Source organism: Lotus japonicus, chromosome 5, assembly GCF_012489685.1.
Source record: "Lotus japonicus ecotype B-129 chromosome 5, LjGifu_v1.2".
NCBI classification, from domain to species: domain Eukaryota; kingdom Viridiplantae; phylum Streptophyta; class Magnoliopsida; order Fabales; family Fabaceae; genus Lotus; species Lotus japonicus.
The window spans coordinates 59,333,441-59,351,856 of NC_080045.1; the positions used below are offsets into that span (position 1 = coordinate 59,333,441).

Consider the following 18,416-nt stretch of genomic DNA (forward strand, 5'->3'; position numbering starts at 1 on the left):
CCAGATAAACCAGGAACGTTCAGTTCGGAGATTTTGAGGTTTAGGGATAAGGATTTGGGAGAAAAATTGCAGAGAAAAATGGGTAGCAGCAAAGGGTTGATATTGCTCAGTAGTAAGGGAGCTTCATCATTATCACATTCATTTGCAAAGGTATCAAGTGTTGGCCTTCACAACAAGTTTCGGAGCTTCTCATCAACCACCATTTGTTCATCAACTCAACCTCCAGATTTGACTAGTTTGGCAAAAAAAGCTCAAATCTCTCTTACCCCTCATCAGGTTTTTCATTCTTTTCCTTCAATTCATTGTTTTTTTCAGCTATAATCAATATCCCTTTTGAATTTTCAAATAGTAGTAATTTTTCAAATTGCAGGTTGATGAATTTGCTCCCAAAATTCAACAGGTGATAGAGTGGTGAGTGGAAATTTGCTTTTTCTATTGATATTATTTGGTGTATGGTTTTGTTTCTTTAACTGGAGGTTGTTGTGGTTTATTTGTTTTTGGGATGAATGTGTTCTCTGCTGTGACCAAAACTTTTAATTTGGATTGATTTGTGTGGCAGGTTTGGGCAGCTGCAGAGTGTTGATCTCCAAAGCGTTGAGCCCTCCCTCAGAGCAGGTTCTCTATTAACATACATTTGTTGTCATTTCCATTTGTTAATGATTTCGTTTGCGTTTGCATTTGGATTTCTGTTGAACTCAACGCAATAGAATTATGCTTCTCTGATCCACGTTAAACTCAATGTGGCAAATACAAAGTTCTCTGTTGATAGCTTGAGATATGAAATCACGTTTCGTTTAGAGTAACGTTAGACCAAACATACATTTTGTTAGAAATCACATGGATTTCTTCAATGGGATCCCAAACATAGCAAGAAGGAGAATAGGGAAATTGATTCCAATATTCATTCATTATTAAAATTGATAGTAAAATATTACAATGGGTTTCCTATTTATACTAGATTTCTAATACATTTCATGTCCTTCTTATGGATTTTGTGTGTATTGTTTTGCATACAGTTTAATGCCAAGACATCATGAACATTACTTTTGAAACACTAAAAATATGTTCGTTCATCTTTTTCTTCTTTTTGTGTTAGTTTCGGGCATGTTTGTGATGGGGACGGCTTTCTCAAGTTGTTTAATTCTGTTGTAAATTGTGATTGTGTTACATAGCTTAGATTCGTTCATGTACTGATGTGCTGAAAATATGAGATTAGTATCTACTATCTGTTCACTGAGAAATGTTGGTGTTATTCCTGTCTTATCTTATTAGGAAGTCAATATTTTGGCAGATGAACCGTACCAGTTTCATCCCGATCCATGAGAAGGGTTCTCTTCACTTTTTATCTGCTAACATCTGTTTATACCGATGTCAACTGATATCCAAACATAGCCTAAGTATCATGTGTATACAAAATTTTCACCACTTTATAGGTTCAGTGATTCTCAATGTTACAATATATCTGCCTCTACTTTCATGCATAAAGCAATTGTTCATTGGCTTTGCTTCACAGTTTCAGTTGCTAATTTCATGTTATCTGCAGAGTCTGAAAATAATTTGCGTGAAAATGCTCCTGAAACATTTGACAGCAGGTGAGTGGTTTATTCACTATTTGTCAATTAGACATGATTGGATAACTAGTGCCTAGTTCTGCTGACAGAGTCGTGTATTCTTCACAGGGATGCCATGATTGCTTCTGTTCCAAGCTATGAGGAGCCTTATATTAAAGTTCCGAGGGTGTTGAGCATGGATTAAAATTTATTTCGATGAGTTTTTGGTATAAGGAAACATATTAGACTAGTTCTGCTTTAAAATTTCTTGGTTCTTTATGTGACCTAAGTTCTTCTGAATTTTTATGAGGGAGTTCTACTCATGAACTCTGCACTTCGATAAATTTAAAATTTGCGCTATTATAGTGTTTCTCTCCCAACAAATCATTATTTATACACATCGTTCAAGGATCGAACTCTCGACTAGATGTTTAGTGAGCTCAGTTATCGGCCAACTGTGTTGAACCTTGTTTTTTTCGGAGGAAGTTGAACCTTGTTGGTTACAGTTAAAAGATTTGAAGAGGGGGGTAAAACCAGAATCGTATCATAGATACATGATCAACTGCTTAAGGAAAATCAGTACATTTTGCAATTTGCACCAACATTAATGTTATGACTTTAATTGGAAATATATAGTATACCACATAACAAGAGGAGAAAATGTTGGTAGGGGTTTGCAAATACAAGTGTCAAAGCTGAGGACCATAAAATCCAGTGCATAAACATATAGGATTATTATATTTGATTGGCTGTAAGTGGAAAACGTTATGTGGCTAGAACTTATCCATAGACCATAGCCATTGCAGGATTTATAATGACACCTGTAGTTTTATTGGAAATGACTATCATAATCTTTAGGATGAGATATTGGAAAAATAATGATGCTTTGAGTTTCCACAAAACCAATTTGTCTTATACCCCCCCCCCCCCCCCCCCTCCATTTTTTTTGTTTATCTGTTATAATTTAAATTTTCTTTTTTCTTTTTATTATATCTCATTTTTAAGTTTTAAGTGGGATGCTTTATCAATTATATACCCTTAATTAACTTGTCTTTTTTATTTCCTGTACACCAAAAAAACTTATATTCTTAGTAACAAAGAAAATCAAGAAATCATAATTAATAAAAGAGTTAAAATTGATATGTTGCAAAGTAGCGACGAGCAAAATGGGAGCAGACTAAAGCGTGAAAGCGGGGTTGTGGGAGATTTATACAAGAGTCGTGCTGCTAAGCGAAACGGTAGAGTGTCGCACTCAAGGGACAATCCCCGAATTCTTTCTAGGGTTTGGAAAAGTGTATTTTCTTAGTGTTGTCATTAGTCATGTAATTACAAATAATAAATTCTAAATTAAAGGCACACTAAAGGTGCTGAAAAAGACATCATATATTCATATCTATGCAAAATTTCTCCTGAGGAAATGTAACAAACTCAGAAAATAAGGAAAACGGCAATTACATTAGTTACTCATCATAAATAATAATTGGAATTTTCCTGGTAAGGTTTTAATGAGCCATTATTTTGTGTTGTCTTGCTTCCAAGAAGATTTGTCATACTATGTATTTTGAGCTGTATTTTTTCTTTCTCCTCTCTTCCTTGTATTGGGTTGAAGTACCCCTTGTACTTCATTTCAATATATTGTTTAGCATATAAAAAAACATCAAAAATAATTTGAAGTTTTTCAACAAAGTCAAATTTGCGGTAGATGGATTAATACTATATTAAATAGGCACATAGAAGCTTTTAAATATATTGAACAAAATTGATTATCTCAGGGGTGAAGTAAATTGTATTGGAGTTGTTTATGTGTTTATATGAAGATGAATGAGTTTGCCGACTCCGTTGCAAAATAGGGGTGTAACCGTGTAATGGGCTCTCACTCACTCACCATGATCATTGCTCATATTCAAGGTTTTCAATTAATGAAATTGTCTTTGCTATTAAAAAAATTGATCACTATATCAGAAGCAACTCGAATATTAACTTATAAATTCTGAATTTTTTTTCTAAAACCATCTAAATACAAAATTAACTTGCAAAATTCTTGAAGGGAGAGAGTACTTGGCATATTGCAAATACACATGAAACTAAATATTTAAGATTTCATTAAGTCATATCATATATATATATAGCAACTTCAAAGCTTATAGCTACAGCTCTTGAGCTTTCAATTGCATACACACCCCAAACATAACCATGCACTTATATTTATATATATATATCACACTAACTAATATTTAGTAATATCATATATCAAAGGAGGACTACATTTTTATTTTACCCATGGCTGTTTTGGCCCTTAGAAGGTGACCGACCGCTGCCACCATTTTCTCCGCTGGAGCCACCACCACCAGAGCCATCTGGACCACCAAACCCATAACCGCTGCCAGAAGCACCACCGCCGGTCCCATACCCGTACCCACTTCCAGACCCGGACCCGGAACCAAAGCCAAAGCCCCAGCCTCTACCAAAACCTGCTGGGGATCTCCCTGATCCTGAACCATACCCCCACCCACTGGTGGGCCCAGACCCCCATCCCCAGCTGTAGCCACCGTTGGGACTTTGGCCTGAACCACTACCCCCGTTGTTGGGGTTTACTGATGGCTGTGCACCGCCGCCACCGTTTGCCATGAGCTTCCTTCCTCCACCGCCTGCTGCTGCTCCTCCGGTGGTGATGAAGAAGAAAAGAAAGAGGGCGAACAAGGTTTTGTTGTAGTTGGAAGATAGCATTTTGTTGTGATATTTTCTTCTTGAGTGGTGTTGACTGTGAGTCTCGTGAGGTTTGTTTAACGCTAGTGCATGAAAAGGGCATTATATATATAGGGATAGTGGAGCGGACATCAATGATCATCATAAATGCAACATGACTCATAGTGACAGCCCGTGACCCCCCCGCAAGTTATTGCCACTTCTCAGTTTTACTCATAAACGTCTTTGGTTACCTAGGTATTTGACTATCCCTCAGCAGCCGTGTGATTAATTTTTGTGAGCTTCAGAGACTACATTAAGACATGTCTCTTTCAATGAATCTTTCTCCATACCTATTATTAGGGGGTGTAAGCGGGTACGGTTCGATCAGTGAATCCGATCACACCGAACACATTATGGTGGGTTGGATTGAATCATAGGATCAGATCAGATATATTTGACTACATCAGTCACTATCGGTTCGTGTATCAGATTTGGGATTGAAAAGTCGATCAATCTAAACCAACGTAATGAATTGAGAATTATTATTACATTCAGCTCAAACACTTCAGCTCATTACATTACTTATTTATATTTGTATTGGAGATGTTGGTTTTATTTCAATTATATGAGTTATGTCATTATTGAATGTTTTGTTCTTTGGAAATGTTTGATTTTTAGATATTATATAATTTTTCGCATTTTTAGAATAATTTTCGTGCAAATTTCTAAGTAATATTTTTTTTATTCCAAATCCGACCGTCCAATCCGAACCAATCAAATGGAGATTATGTTGGTTTGATTCGGATTTAAAAGAAAAATCAGAAAATTCAAATCAACTCAAACCGAACATATATTTGATTGGTTTAGACATTTAGACATCATAAATCCAAATCAATCCGCTCTGATTACACTCTACATATTATTCATGCAGAAATTGATCAATGAACGAGATGTGGTTGCAATTACTATCTAGTAATTATAGTGGAACTTATTATTAGTGAATTGCTTTAGGTAATAAATTTGTTGTGGTTGTATCTTTCATAGGAAATAATTATGTCGACCTACACTAAAAAAAAGAATTTATGGTCGACCTATACATCCACATCAGATCCCTATAGTTATAGGGCTAGTTTCCAAATGAGCTTTCTTTCACAAAACTCAGGCTCCTTTGTTTCTTTAAAAAAATTAATTTTACAGTTGAATACAAAATTGTGTTTATTTTGAGATATTTTTAAAAGTACAAATTAAATTATGTTTTTCTTACAAATACAAAAAAAAAACTAGAAATAATTGATTTGCTCAAAAGTTACTGATATATTTTTTCTCAAATTTTGCTTCAAAAACAAAATATGTTCAACTTATGTTAATGGGATATGTCGACCCAAACCTTATGTTCACCTGCAACTAGTCTATTTGTTGTGTTTGCAAGGAGCACTGGATATAGTTGACACCGTGACCAGGTTTCCACCACCGACTTTGTGGGAATTAATTGATTGATAAGCCTAACACCAATACGAGTACTTGTCAAGTTTGCCGAAAAGCTACTAGATTTTTTTTTAGCTTTTTTGTCCGTGATCTATCACAATTTAGTAACATATATCTGAAATGGGTTTTTTTTTTTTTTTAATTTGACCACACGCATGCATGTATAAATGTATAGAGTGATTCTCATTAGGTTATTCAATTCATTTGCTTACGTCTCATGATGTTAGCTCTCATTCTTATGATGATTTAACAGAATATATCTCTCGAGTTGGAGCATGGAGCAATTACGCTCCATCACACTTTTAGGACAGCAAAATTCATTATTGATTACTTGGTTTGCATGTGACATCGTTTCCTCTTGGTACTCATTTGGTGGAATATCCGGTAGGATCGGAGAATGTCATAGCTTGTTGGTTCAGGATAAGGGAAAGGCTACATCCTCTTGCGTAGGACATGTCCCTGTGCAGCTTTCCTTTCTTTCTGGACCTAGCTAGCCCCCTTCTTGTAGTAAAAAAAATATTCAAATATATATGGCAATCATGAAGGAACAATCGCATTATATCGCATTATATCAAGGTTAGCTCTCTTAAGTTTTAACATAAAACATGAACTAGAAATCTAGATCAAAGATAATATAATTGACATGTACCATTTGAAGTGTGAATTTATTAGGGAGTTAACAATATTAATCGGTGTTTAATTTGGGTGTTACGGTCCTTTTGGTCTGTCTCATTTAGGAGTGTGCATAACTAATCTTATAAAAATTGAAAACCGACGTAAAACTGAAATCCAATCAAATTGAAACACTAAAAAACTGAAATTGTTCATTGATTGAACCTAAGATTTTTTATTTTTAAAACCGAACCAATTTAATTCAAACTGAAAATTTGCAAATATATATATATAATATATATATATATATAATTCATACTTACATATTTATATATATATTTATTTACATAGTTATTATATCATATGTATTTATTGTTTATAAAAATATATTTGAATAAATAGAATTTCAAGTAATTATTTAAAAAATATGCATAAAAAAATATAATCATAACTTTTAATTGTGCTATGATCATTCTCTCCAATGATATTTATAAAAAGGGGTTGTCTAAATAACCCATATGAAAAATAAGGTGAAATCACCCATTGCTTAAGTGTACTAGTTATATTATGACATGTGTCATTGGATTATCCACCTCACTTAATTAAATTATTTTCCTTGTATTTAATTTATTAAATATTTTAATTGCAAAATAAACCTATCATTTTATATAATAGCATATAAGTATATAACTGATTTTCTAAGAAAAAAGAAACGCAGAGAACCCTAATTCCCATTTTCTTCCAACCTCATCTTCTCTATACACTTCTCTCTTTTCTACCCGTTGCAGCTTATCACTAAGATAATAAAGCCCCAAATTGTGCCATATACTTAATTAGTTATGTTCGAATAATGTAGTCAGTGCTATAACACTACTTTCAAATGTTCAAGAACCTTGCTATTGTATATAATTATGCGTATATAGTAGGGATGACAACGGGTAGAATCGGGCACGAGTTTTACAATTACCAAACACAAACCCAAATCCTAGAACCCAAAACCCAAATCCAAACACAAACCCTTGTGGGCGATAAAATGAAATCCATGCCCAAATTCATTGGGTTTCGGATTTACCCGAAACTCAAACCCAACCCCAAACACATTAGTTACGTAAAATAGCAACCCGATCCAAAACCTGATTTCATAAAAAAAAAAAGTGAAATTCATAGAAAGAAAAAAAAACAATATTATTCATCACCAAAGTGAGACAATAATAGTTTAGAGTTTACTTTTTCAAACATACAAAAGTGCAATTAATCATCAAACACTAAAAACAAAGTTTATAAATATATATGTATGAAGGTTTTTTTGTAATTTTATGTTTCGGGTATCTTTGGGTTCGGGTTTGGGCGGGTATGGGCACGGATTTAACTAATACCATACTCAAACCCATAAATGGCTACAGTAACGGGCAAAACCCAAATCCAAATCCAGTCAACTCGGATTTTACCCGTCAAATCGGATCGGGTACCCATGAGTTTGGGAAAAATTGTCATCCCTAGTATATAGCATGTTCCATAAGATTGACTCTACAATAATGTCTTGAGTATTCTCACATTTCACTGTTTGATTCGTTCATATCGCATTTCTTTCCTTGGTGTTGGTTTGTCTTTTGATTAGTTTTCTGTCTAGTTGCTATAATTATGTGTCAATCATCCCCATTTTTTTTTTTTTGAGAATGAGAGGTGAAAAATCATCTTTCAAAAAAAACCATTCCATAATCTTCTACTATCTCGTCCCGACGTCCCCTAACTATACATATACCAACAAGGAATCAATATAAACTGATCTGGGAAGAAAAAGTACGGGCCTCGCCTCTAATCTATTGCACGAGAGAAACGTACAAAGAAGAAGAGCTTGGAAGAAATTAGGAATTAGGGATTTGTTGGGTTTTTTCCAAAAGGAGTCCTAAGCTATTATAAAAAATTATAGGTTTATTTTACAATTAAATTATTTAATAAATTAAATATTATGAAAATGTAAAATAAAAGAGTTCAATTAAGTGAGGTGGATAGTATAAAAACACATGTTATAATATGATTGGTACACTTAGATAATGGGAGATTTAACCCAATTTTTATCATGGATTATTTAGACAACCCCTTATAAAAAAGAACAAACCCAGATCTTATCTTTAAGTCGACACAAGCTCGCTTTCAGGACAATCCTCCCTGCAACCTGCATGCTTCTGATCTTTCATTTTTATACCAACAAAATGGACTTCCATTCTGCTTTACTTTTATTATTTCCTGCATTCTTATGATACTCTTATTTAGATTTTTTTCTTCTTAGGCTGGAGTTGAATGGCTCTTGTCCAGTAGGGGTGAACATGGGTCTGGTAAATCCAATGAACCCGTCCAATCCAATTCGATTCAATAGAAAAAATGCGGGTTGGATCGGGCAATTGGATTAGTCGGATGGATATTACTACAATCCAACCAAGTTCGGATCGGATTTCGGGTTCAGTTCAAATTCATCCAACCCAACTCAGAATCCATACATATAATAATAATTTTTATAATTTTACTCATACTTTGAGTGCTAGTGTCGGAGTGATGACTTTTTGAAACTTTGAGACTTAAGTATTTGTAATTATTTGTCATATTTGAACTTAGAGTATTTCTTCGTAGTTATTTGTTACATGTTTATATATAGTTATTTGGCATGTTGGAGACATCTAAATTTTAAGTGTCATGACATGACATTTAGTGTTGTTTTTCACTTTTTAAATACTATTTATATTAAATTGTTTCATGTTATTTGGTAATGAAGTTTTATATTTTCATGATATTTGGCTATATGTTATTTATGTGGTATTATTTCTATAACTTTTTGTGTCTTTTTCATGCTATTTAGTATCATAACATATTTAGTATTTTTTATAACTTTTTCTGAATTTATAATAATTTTTACAAGATTTTTTAATATTTCAGATATATTATTATTTTAATATAGTGACCCAATAAATCCATTCAACCCAATCCAAACTTCGTCGAGTTGGTTCGGATCGGGTCCGAAGAAGAAATTCGTGAAATCCAACTCAATCCAACCCAGACAATTTTAATCGGTTCGGATTTTATTTTGATCAAAATCCATCCAACCCAATTCATGTGCACCCCTAATCCAGTAATGTATATCAGACATGACAGAGACATGCACATATGTTGGACCATGAGAATTTTACTTGGAGAGAGCAGTGCAATATTGCAATAATGTAATTAAGTGCCAAATATACGGTTAGTGATGACAGGTTTTGTTAGTTTATGTGGGTGGAGGCGTGGGGATGCATGATGTTACAGGTACATGTTCATGCCACTAATGCTTTGCTACTTTTTCGTTCTTGGGTAAATATCTACCTCTGTTTATGCCATCATGTTCCAACCTAAACCGGCTACTTCTTAAGGCTTTGTTGCGATACTTGAAGTAAGAATTGTTTCATTGAATATTTTTAATCACTCTCTTACGTCCTTTAAAAAATTAAGAGAAAATTAAAAAAATACTAGAAACTTAATTATATGTTTTATTTTTGTATTTTAATATCACATATAATACACTTTTCAATATTGAGCAGTTTAAATATCATAGGCAATGTATCGTCCCGACTTCTCTCATTGTCCAATCATTACGGATTTACGTTAAGTAAGTGATTTTCTACATTTTCGGCCAACTGATCAATCTCTTTGTAGAAAAATATTGAATTGATATTTGATTCATCACATGCATTTATATCACTTTATTGACTTAACAATTAAATGGTCATATACAATAGGAGGAGACAATTACATTGATTGATATTCTAAGGTGTTTTTTTCAATGTATCCTCACAGTCGGAGTTATGAGGCTAACACCCTCGAAACTTAGTAATCATGTCAAATGGATAGACCTCTTTCAAAAAAATCTTTCTTCGTACGCACCGTCGATGATTGAACTTTGTACTAGTGATGTTTAATATATGGAAAAACTCTTGGTACAAATACTCTTCTAGTTGGTCCCTTGGAAAGCATGTGGGTGGTAGAGTTGGGCTGCTACTTTAGAAAGAGGCCTCTACTATAACAAGTTGATCCATGTTTTGACTTTTGAGACTGATTGCCACACCTCAATGCACCGGTTTATGTTGCAAGATTCTTCATTCCACTCCCAAAGTGGACCCAGTTGTGTTGCAGACTTCAACATGGACTATGGCCCAACTCATGTGCACAACAAGTACAAGAACCGGGGAACCACCCCAAAAACAAATAAATAATCAAGGAATTGTCTTAATGACCCTAAACAAGGTTTTGTTTACTGCCTGCTAGGTGAAGAAATGATATTCAAGATTAGAAAAATTTCATATTTTATTTACTTACTTAAATGTCATTGGTAATAATGTACGAAAAAAAAAAGTAGGCGAGTAACCTTTTCCTTAAATTTCATACATAGAAATTAATTGAATAACATTCTCCTTATATATTATTATATAGTACAATACAAAACATTTATATGCAGGAGCGTATCTAGGGAGGGACTGGCAGGGGTCATCGTCCCTAATAATTTTGAAATGTTCACTGAATATAGGTATTTTCCGAGCTAAAAAGAAGGAATTGTCGTTCCAACTGAGACACTATCATTTAGATGTTTTCCGAGATCCTAATTCAGGAAAAAAATTGAGTTAATCCGAGTTTTATCAGAAGTTAGTTGAAACTGGAAAAGCAACAATATTTTCACTTGTTAGTAAATTGATACGTCTTGTTTTGACACTCCATGTTTCAACATCATCTACAGAGCGATCTTTTTCTGCAATGAAATTTGTTAAGATTTGGTTTCACAACAAAATTGAAGATCTTCTCATAAATTTATTAGTTGTATATATTGAGAGAGAAATTGCTGAAAAAAATCTCTATTAATACAATAATAGATAAATTTAGTACTATGAAAGAACGAAGAGTTGTATTAAAATAATTTTTTAATATCTAAAGTTTATATAATATTCAATGAAGATTTTTTTAGTCTTATATTTCGCCCCCCAACAAAAAAATCCTGGATACGCCCCTTATATGTACCAAAAACATAATACAAAACATTTACTTTTTCAATGGAAGTACATTAAATTCATGTCTCCATTTCAAAATAATCAGTTTTGTGGATAGGAAAATCATTGTTAGAAGAGTTAGCTCCACTATGATATAGATGTTTTCGACTCGAACATAATTGTCTCCCGTGGAGGATACCTGTAAGCACAAAAAATAATTAGTCATGGGTAAGTTTTATTTATTGAATTATTTCTTACCAGGCATTATTTTTATCAATGGAGTGAGAAAATAATTATTTAGTTCTTCCAAACTGAAATATTTAATAACTTTTCAATTTCATGCATGTTTTAAGCGATATTTTTTTAGAACATTAAACGGTCAATAACAGTAATTAATTATCTCTTTGTGAACATTCACATTAAACAGTTAACGACTTACCATAAAACGTGTTCTATTTCTATGAGCGATGGTCAAATCCTAACCTCATGGTCAAGGAGCGAGGTGAGCAGCACACCACACCTCACCTCGTGATTAAGCTGTAGTTATTTTGAAACCAAAGGTGTATTGAAGCAAATGAACGGATGGTATTGAGATATGTAGAGTAGATCAATTACAATTATATTCGAGATTGAAAAAGGCACACAAGTGGTGAGTTTGTCAAGTATGAGCAGATAGGTCATGGGATCCATCCACTAGTCAAGGTCAACCCAGATGTGTAGCACCTAACTGTTAAAAGGGTTTTCACATGTTAAGAAAACAGAGGGATGTGTTTGGCAGATAGAGTGTCACTTTTTGCAACCCATTTTTCTCAATACACCATCCAATATAGCTTCTGGAGATTAATATTCAAAATGAACAAGTGGATGCGTTAAGAAAAAACAAGGGTGCAAAGAGTGTATCATTGAACTTTGAATAACATTCTATAAGATTTCATGGGGACAGATGCACGTATCAGACTATAAGACATATCCACACTCAGGAAATATATTGATTGAATTTATAATTTTATAATTATAATCTAAAAGATTTTTTAATATTGTATGATTTTGTACGTGGTATTTTATTAGGAATGAAATACTTTTTGAATATTCTTAATTGAATTGGGTTATCTTTTAAACTAGTCTTTGTTTCAGTTAATATTAGTATTATAATAATATTCACATTTTACTAATTTATCAAAGAAATAGATTACAGAATATCATATTAGTTAAAATGTAGTCAATGAATTTGGATACAAGTACATAGGCAAATATTAGAGATACTACTTAACACCTGAGGACTCTACCTATTGACCCTGGGAAATAACATTCATGGTGCAAGAAGGTGAATAAAACTCATTGGGATGAGTATTAGCAATGTAAGCAGCATACCAAAATTCTCTGCTACTTTGATAAGAATAATTGTCACGAAGCACATAAATTCAATGAAGAATCATTATACTTTCAGTTATCTTACTAATAATCCCTGGCAACAGCCAGAAAGGGGGGCAATAGCATGGAATTTATCAAACATGAACTGAAAAGAGTCTCAATTATTTTGGAAAAGCATGATGCCAGTCTCAAGCAGCAGCTATTTTACACAAAGCTAAACTTTCAATCAGGCCAACGAGGAAGGGAATCACAAAGAATAGTTCCGTATCGAAACAACAATATCTCTCACCTTCTAAGTTTTTCTCTATTCTTTTTTTTTTTTGTACTATTTATCTATCACCTGAAATCTTTTAGCAAGTCCAAGAGGATGATCTTTTAATCACTGGTTTCATCTGCTTGTCTTCTTCAAGGGAAATCATCCCCAAGTGTGAGGGGTCCTCCAGCATCATCTTTGCCACCAGATAACCTGCAATAGACCATGTTTGGTACTTTCTTGCTTGCTTGCCTACATATCTCCCAAGTTTACCATCATAATATTCAGGCCACCCGTCCTTCAATAGACGACTCTCAGCAAGCTCAATTGCACGTCTTGCTATCTGTGGTCGCCCCGTTTTGATGCAAGCAGCCGTTACAAGCCACAGCAGCACTGCACTCAACCACAAGAAACAAAAGGAAATTAAAAGTAAAGAAATAAGACCATTAAAAGTAAAAAAATAAGACAATTAAAGAAATGCATATAATTTTAATCCATAACATAATGAAAGAATTGTCAACTATGCTTCTGGTGCACACAGTGATAAGTGGGGAAAAAAGTGTGATAAGCTGACATGAATATGAATGTCTAAAGTCAAAAGGACAAAAGATAAAATAGACATGAGCTAAAAAAAGAATAGTAACTTACTAAGTAAATACATTTCACTTAGAAGCATGTCTTATAAAGCCATAATTCCGAACGACGCATCAATGAATTATGTATTAAATGTTATCAAGACTGACACATTGTGAAAAATATTGCAAGAGAAAGATAAGAATAATCATGTTGAAAGCATGTTGTAAAAGATTTCCATTGAACAGACAATAAATCAGTTACCAGAATACAAATCAGGTCACATATAGAATGGGTGGTGTCAGAAGAAAATTTAAGGTCTGAATCAAGTTTACAAAATCCCATGTACCTGGCCAAGATCCTCCATTATGGTAACTCCATCTGGTATTTTTGGGATCACAACCAGTAACTATTCGCCACTCATGACTTTCTATTGCAGGATAAGATATTTTTAGTGGCATTTCTCCTACCAATTCATCCCAGCGAGCTTCAATAAGATCCATGATAGCCATTGATTGCTCTGGGGTTGCTAAAGATGATAGAATTGCAACACAATTGCCTAAAGCAAACCATCGAAAATCCATTCGGGCAGGACTGACATTTCCAATAAAGTAGCCACCGCGTGTTGGCATAAAGTCAAATACCCATTCTGGGATTGAATCGGGAATAACATTAAACTTATTTACTGCAGTGTGGGAATACTCCTCAGTCTTATACCGATAAATGTCATTTAGCTGTTGGAAATCAAGCCAAAAGTAACCTCGCATGTGATAACTTAGTGCATGCAAACGCTTCACAATACGCTCCACACATTCCTTTCCTTCAGCATCATCCTGTTTCAGCATTGACAAAGCACATCGCAATGCCATGAAGAAAAGTGCTTGAATCTCTATAGGATAGCCGTAAATACCCTGCAGCAAAATAAAAATAAAGAAATTATTAATAAAATATAAAAGTTCTTGAAAATCTCCCTAACATAGAGTTGGAAGCTTAACTCCAAGGACTTGAAACTACAAATAACTTAAAGAGTTTAAGTTGGATGGGTGTGGGAAAGTTTTATTGTATCATCCAATAAAGTGTTTCTAGTGACTACAAAATTTAATGAATTTAACATAGTGGGAATAAGAGTAAGACTCGTAACAATAAAATAATTTGCATTTGCAAAACTTTGCATCATAAAACGGCCAATGCAAATATGGAAAATGGAATGGAACAAACAACATTTAAATAACAAGATTAACATCAGCAATATTTAAAATTATATGATGAAAAACAACTGCAAATTGTGCCTTACCATTCTTCGATCAATCATGGAGCATCCATCAGCACAAAGCAGAGTTGGGAATGTATCGAACCCTTCCGACAAGCACAAAGTCAATATAAGTTTCATTCCCTTTTGACAATCTGGAGATTCAGCCAAAGTTAAATCCCCTGTAGACTTTGTGTACGCACGAAGCAAAATGATCCACCAGAATCCAGAGTCAACAGGAGCAACTCTTCCAATTGCACTTTCACCAAAATCTGCAATAAGAGTATCTGTTTTCCTAACAGGATCATGAAGGACTTTGAAACTAGCTGGCATCACACCTTCACCTAGCTTAAATCGATCTATTCTTTTTTCCCAGCCCTGAAGATGCAGTGTCTTCAACAAGAAGTTCCTGACTATATCTGGTTCACCATTCATCAAAAAGGCTAGAGCACTTGGCACAAAATCTCGAACAAAAACCTAGCAGAGAAAAAAATTATCAATAAATATAACACTCATTCTTAGATGTCCTCCATTGGTATGTGACAGCAAAAAGATTTAGTTCATAGTACTTTGAGGCTTGTGGGGGCCACAACTAGCACATAAATCTGGAAAATTTCTATAATTAATCAACAATTATTCAAGGGCAGAAAAGTAACCATAAGCCCAAATGCTAAAAGAATAGCTGAAACCTCCAGAAAATTATGGCTATTGAGAACTAAAGGTACAAAAATTGTTGGCAGAACATCGGTTTATGCATGTCATAGTGCTGTACTGCTGTTAGATACTTACATTATTCACATCCAAACTTCTTGGTAAATAATAAGTCTAAGAAACACACATTTTTATGTCAAAGTTGCATTACTCTCATACTGTATGAAGTTTCAGGTTCAAATGGCCACTGAAAACTTGGCCAAAATCAAAGACAAAGGGCTACTAGCCTACTAGAAGTTCCAAAATAGATGTACATCATATATACACATACGCATGATAGAACTCAGTTCAAAGTATTTTACAATACCACCATACTCAAGGATGACAGCTTAATCCACCATAACTTGGTTAGACTATTAAGTTTCCATAACTCACAAGGATAAAAACATTCGCACACCCCAGCATAATCAAAATATGAAATTACAATACTGATTGAGGAGTTCACCTGATCATAGTTCAGAACTTCCTCTGCTTGATGATCAACAGCAGCAATGGTGCCGACGGGCTGGCCTTTAAAATACACTAGAGACCTTCGGAGGGATTCCCAGGCATCAGCGACCATGGGGTGCGGCTCAAAAGAGTTCCGCGCGGACGAAGCAGGCGTGTTAAACCCAGATCTCACTCCGGGCGAGTAGTTCTCATAGTTATCCACCCCTGCCCTAGCAAAACCTTGCGACAGCTCGCTGAGTGACCTCTCGTCAAACGACCTCTGCCTCTCAATGTTCAACCTCGGCTTGTCAAGCAGACGCGAGAGTTGATCGAAATCATCCATCTCAGGGATGGAACACTGAGAACTGATTTTCTTAAGTCCCACAGGCCCGTCCATTCTCTCTCAAATTCTCCGAATATCAGAACTCGATATTAACTCTGCATCATCAAGAAAAATAAACAACAACACAGTCCAGGGTCAAAACCTTTTCCTAGCAACGAAAATAGCAAAATCAAATCGAAATATAAAATTGCATTAAACCAATGACTACACCGAAAACGTAAAGCACACTCACAAGTCACAATCAAAATACTCAGAATAATGATTAAAACTATTCCATACGCAAACCCTTCCTACATATTACGCTCTACAAATAGGAACAACAAAACCAAACAAAATCTCAGTATATCTTCAGCGAATCCAATCAACATCACCACCACCTTAAACCACTGTCAATTGTGAAATTAAATTCGAAAACCTAATCGCAATAATGGAACGGAAAATAACGCATTAATGGAAAAACAAGTAACAGATCAAGATCCATGAGGAAGAACAAAAAACTGAAAAATCAATGAATCTCCATTGTGAGAAAGAAACTCAAACGAGAAGTGAAATTCGGATACAGAATGAGCGCAATTGATATAGGTATGCAGAAAGAGAGACAGATCTGAGAAGAGAACGAAGGGGGAAGTGAATGATGCAGGGGGATAAGGGAGGGAGAGAGAGAGAGAACCTGAAGGAGGATGGCGGCGGAGGGAGGAAGATTGTCCGGCGTAAACGGCGGTGGATGGCCGGCGATTTCGCCGGAGAATGGTGGGCGGAAGGTTAAAGCGGAGGAGAGAGAAGAAGAAGGGAAAAAAAGATCATGAGGTAGATAGCGGGTATTTATAGGTGAAGACAGAGGGGAGAAAGCCAAAATCTGAAAACGAAAGAGGGTTACCGGGAATAGCCGGTTGTAGGGTACACGTAGGCAAGACGACGGCGTTTTGATGTTTTTGGATACGGCTAGAGCGTTGCAAATGGTGTATTTATATGTGAGATATTAATTAATTTGGTAGGTGAGTGGATTTCGGAATTAGCCTCTATTTGCCAACATGGATACACCTCAGCTTGTATTTTTATTTCTTGCTGCACACTAAAATGAAGAAATTAGGAAAGAAATTGACCTTTTGAAAAAGGAAAAAGAAAAAACAAGTGTGAAAGGTGATAATGTAACGTTATATTTGTTGGTCTTAATGTTATCCAAAATTTGAAGGTGTGTTTAAAAGTTATAGATTGACTTTTTTTTTATGAGTTATGGATTTAATTTGGAGAGAATTGGAGGTTTGTGATTATGAGTTATATGAGCTCTCCAATTGTTTTGGATTTTTAAAATGGGGGGAAGGGTTTGAAGAATTCCTGAAAATAAGGAAGGGCAATTTTTTTTATGTATATAAAACAGATAATGTTGCAGACAAATAATATTATTGCAAAAAATTAGATAAGTCCATAAAAAGAAAAAGATATGGATATTTACAGCATTTTGACTATTTTAGGAAGAAAGGAAGCTAGTATAAAAAATGTACAAATGTGGATTTTACCTTCCGATTTTAACTTGCAAAAATCAAGGTAGTGATGGGATAAGTACAAATCTTTTTTCTTTCAAAAAAAAAGTACAAATCATTACTGACAAATACGGACATCTCTGTATATAAGTTTAAATGATTTTATTTAAATGATTTAAATTGCAGAATGTAGATTTGATCCATAAATTAAGTATAAAATTTACTACTATTCCATATATATGTTTGGAATTAGTATAAACTGAGAATATGCGGTGGCATTAATTACCATATGGATAGCACGTCGTTTCGTTTGGTTGACATTTCCAATCCAAGAGTGCAGGGAAGAATCTGAGAGTGAAGATTCTCAACGTCCAAATTGGACTAATTAACAGCTCAATTTACCTTGACAGAATCCCTTAAATAATTATTTCCCTGCATAGAAATTGATTTTAAAAACATAAAGGTATATTAACTATTAATGCAAATAAACTTTTTTTTTGAAAGGGATTAATGCAAATAAACAAAAACATTGACAATTTGAGAATGACATTTTTTTAAAAACAAGTATCTTCTGCTGAGATTTTTGCTTAAATTTTTGTTTAAGTTGATATACGTTTTTGGTATAAAAAATGACATTATTTTTTATTAATTTAAGAATTAAAAGG

At 34.2% G+C, this 18,416-nt stretch overlaps 3 protein-coding genes across 3 annotated transcripts; 1 reads left to right on the forward strand and 2 right to left on the reverse strand.

Annotated features, from left to right (window-relative positions):
* Nucleotides 1-19: 19 nt before the first annotated feature.
* On the forward strand, nt 20-1,934 carry LOC130717089 (glutamyl-tRNA(Gln) amidotransferase subunit C, chloroplastic/mitochondrial). The gene is made up of 5 exons (XM_057567199.1): nt 20-276; nt 371-411; nt 560-615; nt 1,544-1,592; nt 1,680-1,934. Exons 1-5 carry the CDS (start codon nt 79-81, stop codon nt 1,753-1,755), a joined length of 420 nt encoding a protein of 139 aa, XP_057423182.1. The 5' UTR covers nt 20-78; the 3' UTR covers nt 1,756-1,934.
* Nucleotides 1,935-3,629: 1,695 nt separating this feature from the next.
* LOC130718081 (putative glycine-rich cell wall structural protein 1) lies at nt 3,630-4,350 on the reverse strand. The gene has a single exon (XM_057568538.1). The coding sequence runs from the start codon at nt 4,275-4,277 to the stop codon at nt 3,825-3,827; it is 453 nt and encodes a 150-aa protein (XP_057424521.1). The 5' UTR covers nt 4,278-4,350; the 3' UTR covers nt 3,630-3,824.
* Nucleotides 4,351-12,761: 8,411 nt separating this feature from the next.
* On the reverse strand, nt 12,762-17,097 carry LOC130717278 (probable alkaline/neutral invertase D). Its single transcript, XM_057567451.1, has 5 exons — nt 16,941-17,097; nt 15,944-16,365; nt 14,833-15,264; nt 13,888-14,449; nt 12,762-13,358 (listed from the first exon to the last, which is right to left on the reverse strand). Exons 2-5 carry the CDS (start codon nt 16,322-16,324, stop codon nt 13,063-13,065), a joined length of 1,671 nt encoding a protein of 556 aa, XP_057423434.1. The 5' UTR covers nt 16,325-16,365; nt 16,941-17,097; the 3' UTR covers nt 12,762-13,062.
* Nucleotides 17,098-18,416: the final 1,319 nt, after the last annotated feature.